Source organism: Melanotaenia boesemani, chromosome 9, assembly GCF_017639745.1.
Source record: "Melanotaenia boesemani isolate fMelBoe1 chromosome 9, fMelBoe1.pri, whole genome shotgun sequence".
NCBI lineage: Eukaryota > Metazoa > Chordata > Actinopteri > Atheriniformes > Melanotaeniidae > Melanotaenia > Melanotaenia boesemani.
Genome location: NC_055690.1, coordinates 34,866,597 through 34,879,797, shown reverse-complemented (window position 1 = coordinate 34,879,797; position 13,201 = coordinate 34,866,597). Strand labels below are relative to the sequence as shown.

At 40.6% G+C, this 13,201-nt stretch overlaps 1 protein-coding gene across 1 annotated transcript in view; it reads left to right on the top strand.

The window, feature by feature from the left end:
* Nucleotides 1–9,238, top strand: part of si:ch211-137a8.4 (high mobility group nucleosome-binding domain-containing protein 5) — a 46,211-nt gene extending 36,973 nt beyond the window's left edge. Inside the window, exons 3-4 of the mRNA XM_041994267.1 lie at nt 2,437–2,946; nt 8,194–9,238. Coding sequence (XP_041850201.1) covers nt 2,437–2,946; nt 8,194–8,216 — 533 coding nt within the window. The 3' untranslated portion in view covers nt 8,217–9,238. The remainder of the gene's footprint in view (nt 1–2,436; nt 2,947–8,193) is intronic.
* The last annotated feature ends 3,963 nt before the right edge of the window (nt 9,239–13,201 follow it).

The window sequence follows — 13,201 nt, the reverse complement described above, 5'->3', positions numbered from 1 at the left end:
AATGTTAAATTTCATGACAGTTTATTTAGAAAAAGACTGAATCAGAATGACTTGTTTGGAAGGGTTGCAGGAGAAAGACTCTTCTCTCCAAAAAGAACATGGCAGCACAGCTTATGTTGGCAAAGTTGCATCTGAACTAACCACAAGACTTCTGGGACAATGTCCTCTGGACAGACCAGACCAAAGTGGACATGTTTGCATAGCAGCTGTCAGCACGGTGGTGGAGGGATGATGATCTGGACACCTTGCAGTAATTGAGTTGTCCATGAACTACTCTGGAAGTATTCCAGAGTCAGATGGAAGCAGCAGAAGCAGCAGATCGACAACAGAATGGAAGATAAAGAAAAAAATCAAGTTGTTGACTTGATCCAGTCAGAATCCAGACCTCAGCCAGACTGAAATGCTGTGGAGGGACCTTCAGAGAGCTGCAGCAACCAAAGCCGCAAACCCCAGTGAGCTGAAGCAATGTTGGAGAGAAGAGTAGTTCAAAGTTCCTGAGATGTAAAAGCCACTGGTGGATTTCTTTATCCTGGTAAATTCACACTTTGTGGATCCAAGGAGGACAGACAGGAGGAGCTTTGCTAACTCTAGGTGGAGGTAATGTAATTAAACATTCAACAACTGATATGATATTCAAATTACACTAAAGGCTCAGTCAACAGCAAGGACTTAATCTGGCTCTTGGCTACGTGAAAAAATATGAACAAAAATGAAAAGCAGCAGAATGCTTGTGTCATGAGAGCTGACAGTGCAGCGGTGTCTCCTCACCGCATCCATTCATTTTCATTCTAGTGCTGTTTCTATTCATCTGTTACAACAAGAAAGAAAACCAACCCAGTCTCAGAGAACAAATCTCATCAACCCATATTTTATTCCTAATAGAACATAAACAAAATATCAGATGTTGAAACTGAGACATTTTACCATTTTATGGAAAATATGAGGTCATTATGAATTTTGGTGAAAGGTCTGGACTGCAGGCAGGCCAGTTCAGCAGCCGGACTCTTCTCCTGTGAAGCCATGCTGCTGTGATGGATGCAGGATGTGGTTCAGCATCGTCTTGCTGAAATCTGCAAGGCCTTCCCTGAAAGAGACGTTGTCTGGATGGGAGCAGATGCTGCTCTAAAACCTCCATGTACTTTTCAGCATTGATGGAGCTTCACAGAGATTCCTCCTGATTCACTGAATCTTTTGACAATGTTATACGCCGTAGATGGTGGGATCGTCAAGGTTAGATTTCAGATTGAGAATATATTTTTCTAAAACTGTTTCACAATCTTTAGACAGTTTGTCTCACCTTGGTGAACCTCTGTTCAAGTTTACATATTGGACTGGTCTCTTTAGTTCCTTGATATTTACAGAAGAAGAAACATAATGCTAAACATCACCTGTTCCAACACAGATTTGTTGCTGCCACCACTTTCAAAATTGGTAGATATTTTCCATGAAATGGTAAAATTTCTCAGTTTCCGTATCTGATGTGTTCTATTAGGAATAAAATATGTTAGGAGGAGATTTGGAAATCAATGCATTATGTTTTGTCCAAATTTCTTTTGAATTGGAGTTGTAGATAAGTTTGTGGGGTGGTAACTACCTTTTCCGTCCAATTTCACCTCTCAGCATCTCTAATAACAGCTGCTCTGCTGCAGGTTTAGTGGTGCAGCAGTGAAAAAGGTCCCCCCTCAAAAAGTTTTCTGCTGCAACGCGTTAGACTCTTTCAACAGGTGTTTATGGTGAACAACAAATTCGTATCATAACAAGAAGAAAAAAAGAAAAACAACTGTTTTCATTATGAATCGGTATACAGCCCAGCACTTTTTCCACTTCTACGGTTGCTATAGTTACCAGCCTTTGCTTGCACAAGAGCCTCCTGTGCATGCAATGGGCTGCATCAGGAACTCCATACAATGCTTACCAAAGGCTTATTGCAAGCGTTATCCTTCAACATATTTATTAACTTTTTCTTGTTAGTGAATAAAAAGCAAAAGATCGGGAGGCGTTGCCATAGTAACATGCCATGGTAATCTCTATAGACTCACCTGACTAAAACAACTAATTTAAAAGATTTGTTGAGCTTAGTAAAGTGAAAATTATTACCTCGGTTCAACTGAAGATTATTTTTTACGACTTCTGCGTTTACTTTTACTCAAACAGGAGGGATGTGTTTGGGTTCGGCACATCTGTGTTTCTCAATAATGCTCAAAAATGTTTGAATACAGACTTAAATAAAATGAATTCTGTCTTTATATTTGCTAAAAGCCTGCATTTCCCTTCAATCTTGTATAGTGTTTCTCGTCCTGCAGAGGGGCAAATATCTGACATTATCTCTAAAGTTGGATATTTTATTGATCTTTCTAGATACAGTTTTAAAGGAAATCATTGGAAATCTCATTTTTCCTGGAGAAATGTAACCCTTGATTCTCCTTTTCCCTCCAGGTGAGGACGCAGCTGCAGAGGAAGGAAAAGATGGAAAGACAGCCAAGGCCAAGCGCTCCCATTTTGGCCGTGCAGTCTCCCTGAAGAACTTCATCATGCGGAAGGGCAAATCCAGCAGCGTGGATGCCAAGGAGGGAGAGGAGGCCACAGAGGGAGGAGAAGCAGCAGAGGAGGGAGGTGCTGATGATGAAGCCACCACAGCAACAGAAGAAACCAATGAGAAAGATGCACCAGCGGTGGAGGAGAAGACACCGGCGGAGGAGGAGAGCGTCGCCGAGGAGGCCAAGGAGCCAAAGGAGCCGGAGAAGACAACGACCGAAGTTCCTGTGACCAACGGAGAGAACGGCTGCTCCAACGGCACGGTGGAGGAAAACGCCACACACAATCACCAGGAGGAGGAGCAGGAGGAGACAACAGGGAGCAGCCCCGTGAAGAAGAGCAAGGAGGCAGGAGGAGTAAAAGACGAGGCCAACGCCAAGATCATCAACGCCACAGCGGCTGTGAACAGCGGTGAGTTAGAGCACACCGACCGGGACTCTGAGAAGCCTCAAAACAGCTGCAGCAGCAAAGAAGGAGATACTAACAACAGACAACAACAACAACAACAACAAGTACCATCACTAACAAACAACAGTAAACAAAGTAAACCCTGCTGTAGTGAATCAGAGCTAGCACTAACCGTTAGCAGGGAGGAGGAGGAGGCGGTGGGAGGGGTTGCAGAGTCTCCACAAAATGGTGGTTGTCATGACGATGCAGCGTCATGTGACCAGGGAGAGAGAGAGAAGGATGAGGAGGAAGAGATGAGGAAGAGGGATCTGCGAGAGGCAGCAGTGGCCATTGTTCAAGACGTGATGTCAGCAGCAACTTACCAATTAGAGAGAGAGCTTTGCATCGACAACGGTTTAGACGGCTCTTACGATGCCGACTTGAGATACTGAGGAGACAAACACACATATTTATAATTATTGCATGTTGAAATAAACTTTAATACACTTTTATGTGCCAAACACAAAGTTACACCACTGTTAGCTCAGTCTGAAACGCATGCAAACACACGTGGTGACAGGACTGGAAAAGCCAACGTTTGGGGAAAACACTCATTAGTTTTATTTGCATACTTAAAAAAAGAATAAAGCAAACACACCTGCTGACACATCAAACACTCACTGATTAATAAGTCGCATCAATCAGGAATCAAATACTCCAAATACTTACGAGTTTTCTTTCTTGGATTTGGAAAAATTTGAAAAAAAACATTTACCCTTTATCAATTTTTTCTGGGAAGGGAAAATTGTCTTCAAAACAGACATTCAGTGGTTATCCCGGCTTCCCTGGCAGCCTAATGTAAGCTCAGTGTGTTAGCATCTTTAGCATACGGCTGCATTATGATTCTTACATACATAACACAGGTGAAATGCAAATTAGCAGAAATTACATCTTCTAGGGTTAGGCCTTTCCAGGCCTTGGACTGGCTGTCCAAGATTTTGATTGATTTATTTTACTTGAAAATGCTGAACCAATAATAAAAAACAATGTTCTTCCTATCTCTTATTGTCTAAGAGAAATCCATCTTGCGAGTGTCCAAGGTGTTACTCTGAGTCCAACACTGATATCTACAGGTGGGTTGGTGGAGGTGCATCCATCTGCATCAAGCTAAGCGGGGGGTAGGCAGGTTCGGTCCCTGAAAGCAGCAGTCCTGCACATTTTAGGTGTTCCCTGTTTCAACACACCTGAGTGAAATTAATGAGTCACTGAGCAGAACTTGATTTGAATCATATGTGTTAGAGCAGGGAAACATCTAAAACCTGCAGGACTGTGGCTTTCTAGGATCGAATTTGCCTAGCCCTGAGCTAACCCAACCCATTGCAAGACCAAAATCTCTCAGGGCGAAAGATTTTGGTCTTGAGATTCATGTTCTGATTTGACTGATGTCTCAGAAGTTTTGCAACTCCTCTAACTCCTTTATTAAATAAGTACATGTATAAGTAGATTGTCACTGAGTGGATTGTCACTGAGTAAATAAAATCATGTTACATGTAGGTGTGTAGGTTCAGTGCTGATTGGCTGAACATCAACTAGAGTTGTGTAGCACTAAAAATAATAAAGAACAAAGAAGCAAAAAGCTCATTATTTATTGCTCAGCTTCACTCCACTACAAAAGAGATCTTTGTCCACTTTTGCATCTTTGTTTTCCGCAGCAGAGCAAAGCTGAAGCACCAATACAAATATCTGACCTAAAGTGTCTTTCCAAGCAGCTTCTTTTGAGGACTTTTTCACTCGGTTCTTTGCTCAACAGACTGTTTGGTGTACGAGGTTATTTCCTCTGTGCATGGTGATCTGCAGTAAACTAAAATTAACTCTGATAAAAGTCAGATTTCAAGCTCACAAAATCCCAGAGTGGATTAATGAACCGTTAGCAAGTATAAACCTCTGCTTCCTGCTGCAGTGCTAAGCTAACAATGTCTTTGTTATATTAAACAACACAGAACCACATCCATCTGGTGTTTGCTTAATGAAAATAATGCAGTTATTCCTAAAGCTGTAGTTCTGTTCTGGAACAGAAGGAGAGATGCATCCCTTTCATTTATTGACTGAATTTCACTGTTGCATCAAGTTCATGAACTTGTAAACATCAAAACCACTCAACAACAAAGAGGACTCAGGTGGTGAGCGCAGATATTCAGAGTTATGTCTGGAAGCTTGTCAGCGTGTATAAAAATACAAATATCTGACAAACGGCTGCATGCTGCAGCGTGCAAACTGAGGCAGCAGCAATCATTAACCAGTAGCTAAAACAATAAGACAGATCAGGTTTTTCCTTTACCCAGGGTGGTCTGCCTCTTGTTCAAATCGTTTCACGTCTTCCCGCCTGGGGGCCACTAGAGAGCCGCTGGACACCGAGCAGCAGGAGGTGAAGTTCCTCTGAACCTCCTCCATTATTTATCAGGCCCAGCCCCCCTTTCCATTCAAGAGCCCCGTGAGGCTCGGTGTCCAGCATCCGGCCGGCTTTGATCTCACTCAGCCCAACAGATGCTTGTAGAGACCAGAGCGGCTCCTGCTGCTGCCGTGCAATTTACCAGAGGCCTCTTTGAAGTTCCAGCTCTTTTGCTAAAATTAAACACTAGTTAAAAGCAAGTGTTTGGCCGTAATCGGTGCCAAGCTCTCCACGTTGTCAGGACGACAAAGCGGCAGCGGACTTTCGCTGAAATGTTGAATAGAAGCCAAACACATACAAGTAGACCACCACACGTCTTTTATGTGATAGTTTTAGAAAAAGACACAATTTTAAATGTTGTGTTCATGTTGATTGTGTGCGTTCATAGTCTGTGTTGAATAAATAAATAAATACTTGTGATTATGCTGTAGCACTACTGTTCATTAAATTGATTCATGAATGGATTTTGATTAGAAGGTTTTAGGGTGGGGCTTGCACCACTGAATATCTGTGATTGGTTGAGCACTCTTAGCATTCTAAGTTCACCTTTCAGTGTCAGTCGTAAACTTTCACCATAGTTTGTAAAAGCCATTATGTTCTAAAGCACAAAATAAGAACACAGTAACCTCAGCACAGACCTGTGGGAAGGTGCCACGTTGCGGATTTGTTTGACTGGAGCTGGCATATGAGTTAAAAATAGTTTGTCCAGTTCAAATGAGATTAGAAGTGAATAAATTATACTTAAGCTGTCTTTAGGAATAGTTGGAAAGTGATATCTTTACTAAGAGACCTTGAACACAATACCAATGTTCAGTCATTAGTTTACAGTTTCCTTCAGTGGTGCCACAAATATTATTCGCTGAACATTAACAGCTGTCCTTGAAGACTTGATTAGTAGATAATAACTAGTTCCCACTAATGCTCAACAAAGTCTTCTTGAACTGTTCTCCAGGATTCTTGAAGGACTTTCCAAAGCTCTTCTTTGGGTTTTTTGTTTGTTTGTTTTGTTTTGTTTTCTATATTTTGTTCTGTTTTCTGTCCAAATGATCTCACACTGTTTCAGTAATGTTGAGGTCCAGGTTCTGGGGAGGATCCGTCCCTCCATCAGACCTGCTGAGGTCCAGGTTCTGGGGAGGATCCGTCCCTCCATCAGACCTGCTGAGGTCCAGGTTCTGGGGAGGATCCGTCCCTCCATAAGACCTGCTGAGGTCCAGGTTTTGGGGAGGATCCATCTCTCCATCAGATCTGTTGCCACTGATCTTCAGTCCAGTTCTTGTGACATGTGACCTACCTCAGCCTTCTCTTCCTGTTTCCCTTCCTTACGAACGGCTTCTTAACAGCCACATTTCCATGGAGACCATTTCTGATGAGGCTTTGGCCAACAGTAGATGGATCTGCTGAAGGTCCAGATCCATCTCACAGGTCCTGGTTCAGGTTTTTCCTGGATTTGTTTCTATTCCTTGTCCATTTCTGCACACTATGCTGAGAAATGCCAACTTTCCAGCAAACAGCTCTTTGGGAATCACCTTGTTGCTGCTAAAATCCTGTTTTCTGTCATCTAAAGATGTCTGATCATTACAGTTTTTTGAGATGAAACTATAGAAATGGGACAACACTGGTTCATCCCTTGAGTTGGGAGCCTTTTTATACTTTAATAACACCTAGGTCAGAGTTAAGTGGCATAACAAACAGGGACCGGAATGAAAATGAATGATTAAGCAAAAAAAAGAGTCTGAAGTTTTGACAGACCTTTATAAAACGGGAGAACCATTAATCAGAACCACAAAAGATTACGACAGAGTCAAATATAAAGAAATGAGAACTGGATTAAGACTTTTGTAACAAGACACAAGCTAGAAGACTGTGCAACGTCTACAAGCTTCACCATGTAGAGAATTATCTGATGTTATCTTTAGAACATTTCTTATAGAAACCATAAAGGGCCCATGCATTTTTAATCTTGAATAAAAAGGAAAAAATTTATCTGATTTTGCACATGTCTCCTATTAATGCAGGCAAGTCTTCCAAAAGTGGTTTAATAGAAACAGATTTTAGCTCACTGGACTCCACAAGAACCCCTTTCTTCATCTCTGTCTTCCATGTCATTGCTGTATGACGCTAAAAATGATCTTTAAATCAGGAAAATCAGCCCTTTAACAAGAGATTTTTAAATCATAGTTTAAATGTAGGGTTAAAGCATCACTGCAAACTCTTGACCTGAGCTTCACCTTTCTCTTCTTCCTCATCCCTCCTCCAGCCGCAGACAGATGCTAACGCTAACTAGCTGTAGTGCAGATAATTAGCTTTGTGTTTGTAGTGGAAGAGAAAAAGCTGGTTTAGTCGACATCAATAGAGCTGAGTCCATCAACGGATTAGTGGGCAAAATCAAAGTGTCACAGAGCCTCTTCAACAAGCCAGATTAACCCGCCGTCTTTCCCTCTGTCGTCTCTCGCTGAGGCAAAGAAAGGACGGACGGACGGATGTTCAGCTTATTTATCACATTTCAGGGAAAAAACCGTCCTCCCAATGTGAGCACAAAGGACATTCCAAACAAAAAGGCACAAATGTAGATTCAGGAGGAAGGAATAGCCACACCAAGCGTCTTCCTGGTCATGTGACACGTTTTGTTTTTGTTTTGTTCTTGTGATGTTGTTGTTTACTTTGTGTGCATCCTTTAACACAAAAATAACTGAACTAACCAGCATCTGTACTAAACCACTAAAACACATATAACCCTTTTTCTATGACTGTTTTTATTATTATTATTATTATCCTATTTTTTAATACATTTTTTTCAATCTCTTCTGTTATCATTTTACCAGACAAAAAGGCGGGAAACGTGTGAGGCCACACAAAGAGGATTAGAACTGCCCGGGATTCGCTGAGCAAGGAGCTCTGAGCCCCACCCACCCCACCCCCAACTCCTCCTCCTCCTCCCCCTTCCTCCTCGTCTCTCCCTTCATCCCTCCTCCTTCCTCCTGTAAGCGGAGTAATCACGTGTAAACAGATCGCCATGGTGACGACGACAGAGCGATGGAGAGAGCGAGAGAGATGCAATTCATGTAGATGAGAAGTGAAAAATAATACTTACTCAGAAAGCAATAATTCACCCCCCCCCCGATCCATTCATCCACATCATCCACCATTCCTCCATCCATCCACCCCCACCCCCTCCGTCCGACACATACATAAACACATGTACATCCAGTGTTCTTTTTTTATCTTTTCTTTGCTTGTCTGTGAGATTTTATATTGTCTACGAGAGAAAAGAAAAATGCAGAAAAAAATTCCCCTCCTTTATCGCTACTTAAACTCTGCTCTCCGTCTCTACCGACTCCTGAGTGGTGGTTTTAAATATGAAAAAGAAGAAAAAAATTAGTTTTATATTGACGGCCATTTTGGTTAGTAGTCCCCCGCCCTCTTCTTCAACCCCTCCACCCCACCCCCTCTGTCTCCCATCCACCCCAGTAGATATGACAGTACAGCAGGACCATGTTGCTACGGTATAGAAACTGCCCCGAGGACTGCCACCTCCCCACCAACACTGCAATGTCTTCAGCTCTGTGTGTTCAATGTTTTAGACTGTTATATTGTGTACATGGATTTAAAAAAAAGAAAAGAAAAACAACCATCGAAGATTAAAGTCAATTTTTTTCTTTTTGTTGTTTTCCTGTTTGGTTTGAATTCTCTTTGTTATATTTTTGTTTTTTTAAACCACATCTTCTCACTGTTACTGCAGTCTGACGATATGCTGTAATTAAAATAATAATAATAATGATGTTTTGTTGGTCCAAGTTTTCACATGTCCGCTAGCAAATTGTCAAGAAAGAAAAATAGTACAATAAAGACTAAAATCTAACAACTAAACTGCAATTCATTGTGGAGGATTTTTTCTATTTTTGTCTGGATGATTGAAGCGTTGTGTGCAGACAGAAGGGCGCACATTAATCTGCGTATCAATAATCTGATCCGTTTACGTAATGGGTGGAATAATATGAGATTTATTCGTATTAAAGTAGATCTGCATGTTTTATCCAGCAGCAGGTCGGGACGAGTCGCTTCACACCCCCACTGTTAAACTTCTCACATGAGGATAAAAACCCTGAAGTGACACAAAGACCTTTGACCTTCCTGTTCATTTTTACTGCAATCATCTAAAACACACGATCAAACCGCCACTTTTAGCTGATAAAGTTTATCTGAAGATAAAAATGACAACTATATCAAAACAGAAGGGAAACAAAGCAAAAAAGAAAAGCACAAAGTAAAATGTCCCTGTTTAAAAGAAGCATACATTTTTTTAATCCTAGTAAATTACAATAATTTTAGCCATTATACAATAATCATATTTGTTATTAATAACCAATAGGCATTACATCATCTTATAATTAAACAATAGTAATAATAGTAATACACAGCATACACAGTAATATCTCCTTAAAGAATACATATGTTTTATGTTATATTCATTTTACTGTATTTATCCTGATTGGGAAATCCTGCTCTGCATGTATCTCTAGATGTACTAGAGAGCAGTTTAAATAAAGTTGTGAGGGGTAAAGGGCTCCACTCAAGGGCCCACAGTGGTTCACCTCTGTTTTTTTCTGAAATTGTTCCACAGTTTTACATCCAGTTTGTCTCAGATTGGTGAAGCTCTGTCCATCTTTCCATCTGAGAGACTCTGCCTCTCTGAAATGCTCCTTTTATACCAGTCATGTTACTGACCTGTTACCAGGTAACCTGGTTAGTTGTCCAGTGCTCCTCCAGGTGTTTCTGGTTTGTACCAGGTACTTTTCCAGCCTTTTGTTGCTCCTGTTCCAACTTTTTCCATCAGATTCACTGTCAGCTCATATTTTCCATCACATTGCAAAATGTCTCAGTTTCATCATCTGAGATGTTGTTTATCTTCTACTGGGAATAAAATATGACTTAATAAGATTTTTAAGTTCTAACTTTTTTGTAATTTAACATCTCCAATAAGTTTTTTAATGTGTCCAAAATGAACAGTTATTACTAAACAAGGTGCATAACATTATTTAAAACATCTGCATCCCTGAGAGGGTCCACGGACCACTTGTTGAGTCACACAACAGCAATTACAACACATGCTTAACCGTCTGTAAACTGTGTGGTGACGCTAATTCCCCGCTGTCAGTTGAAATCGGCAGCATACTGTCTTGCTGTCGGGCCAAATCTCTGGGATTATGTTATTACAGCCGTAATGCTGGTGAACAGTGGCGGCACACACACATGTACACACACACACACACATATGTAGAGGAAAACTGATGCTTTGTCATGTAAAGACCTCCTAATGGACAACATGGAGTCATAAAGGTGTCAGTTTGGGTAAACAGAGTTTAAGAAGAGTTTCTTCTTTAATCATCTGGGAGCAGCAGATGGAGACAACTGTAAAGTCGTCTTTACAGTCCAGGTTGGAGGCGTGGAGGGAGGAGGAGCACATGGATTACACGTCAGGATTACAATGCAAACACACCAGCTGTTAAATGCGCTAACATGCGCGTAGTTACATCAGGACATTGAGACATGAGGCGTTCAAGTGCAGCAGAAATGTGACTGACGGTGAGAGAAGATGCTGCCAGGAGAAAACATTCAGTCACAGCACTTTACTTCCAGGTCCTTCAGTCACTGTTTGGAACAAAGTGGTGGCAGGCGTGGGTGTAGGAATGCCATGCAGGGGGTCTCAGAAGTGTGTGGGGTAAACTGTGATGGATAGCTTATTCTTTAGATGATCTACAGAGGTTATCCAGGCATTTCTATCCCGTCCAGGAGGTTTACAATCCAGCCACTAAATGTAGTTTTTATTCAGAGACTCTATCTGGTAAATCCACAATGATCCATGATAACAGCATTATTTATCACATTTCACCATAAAAACATCACCATCACTACTATGTTGCTAAGAGACCTCTATTTAGACCTGGACATGATAATGAAGCCACTTCCTGTCAGACTTTCCACCAATCAGAGAGCTTAGATTGACGGTAACGTCCAATCAGGAGCAGCCAAAGATCAACCAGTGAGCAGAAAGTTCTATGTGTGTGTGAAAAGAAGAAAAATAATGCTCCTCTATGGCTGGAATAAAGCCAAGAAGACGTTTCTGATGCACGGTGGCGCCACAAAGCAGCTGAGCTGGAGTTGGTTTAGTGAGGATAGCAGGTAAATAGTAGCAGGAATAACTGGAAATGAGGAAAAAGTGGAAACATGGAAATAGTTTCTGTTGTGTGTTTGTTTCAATAACAATATTTTTTCTCCTGAAAGCCAAGACTTGAGAGAACGATGAGATGAGAAAAGGTTTGGTCTCTGTTGGTCTGTGTGTTATTTCTACAAAGTTCTGTTAGTAATAAATTCTGCTTTCTTCTTCTGGTCGACCTTTATGCTGCTATGTCAGTAGATTTGGCAGCATAAAGGCCGACATTCTCTTACATCCTCTTCATTAAATATAAACAGGTGAACTATCATCACCATGTAGGCAGTTGGTGAGACGACAATTAAAGAGTGATGCATGTTAATGTAGAACATATAAAACATTACATGCTGCATTTACTTGCATTTGGGCATCAGGGGTTCACCAAGGTAAAGGTCAGTTTACACTCCTTGAATTTTGATTTGTTTTTTTTGGGGGGGGCTCGATATTTTGGGGTATATGTGTCTTTTATACCCAATCCTGGCACCCTCACCTGCCACCACTTAATCTGCTGGTTGGAGACTCTTCCAGAACCATGTTGCTGGATTTTCTAAAAACTTTTCTGACTCTACAAAGCTTTAAAGTTTTAAAGCTTTAAAGCTTTAAAGAAATTTAGAAGTAGATTTATGTTTTTGTTCAATTTTGGAAAATTTACCAACTTTTTCTGGAAATGATTGTAAAACACTTCAAAGCACTTAAGATTTTATTTATTCATGTTTAGTAAAAGTTTTGTATAAAATTCTGAATGTTTTTTTCTTTTATGTTTTTTTTTATTCCTGCAAAAGTGGCAGAAAATTTTCAACAAGCACAAAAGGAAAAATATGTATAAATTTGGACTTTTTGAAGGAAGGCTGGAGGTTGTGGAGAAATGGGGAGAATTGGTGGCAGTAATTGTAGAAAACAATGAAGGAAAAAGTTCCTGATGCTGATGGTTTAATCTTGAACAGAAAATGTTGGATGTAGCTCTGCTGAACCTGCAGCTCTGCTCTGGGTTCTTCTTATTTGGAGGTTTCCTGCAGCTCCAGCAGGAAAACAGTGGAGTGGATTTCCTGATGATGTAACATCTCACTGTTTTTATCTAAGCTTCTGATGCAGGTCATGTCTCCTGAGAAGCTGCAGTGTTTCCATGTGCAATCCCTGAACTAGCATCTGTTTATGGCTGTAAATGAGATTACAGATACAGCCGACAGGATGGAGGCGGCTAGAAAAGTGGATTTTACAGAAAACATGCAGCAGAGGAGGAAACAGTTTCATGGCCAAAAATAATAATGATATAATGATAATAATAAATGATATGATGATAATAATGATAATAATAATATCAACAACTGTAATAATGCAGAGTAAATGTTTTTCTTTCTCATTTTCTTGAAGAAGAAGAAAACTAAAACTGGCCCCTTTTTTTAGAAACTTCCTTCCTAATGATTAAAAAAAAGCAAACCAGGAACAGATTTAACAATTTACTTTGCAAAGCTTTATTTATTTGATATATTTACAAACCAAAGTTTTTAAGGTGTTGTTTCTCTTGTGTTCATAATTCATATAAACCTCCACATTTAGTCATTCAAACTGATAAACAGTAAAATCCTCCTTTCATAGTTAAACAAGTCAAAGGAAACTCA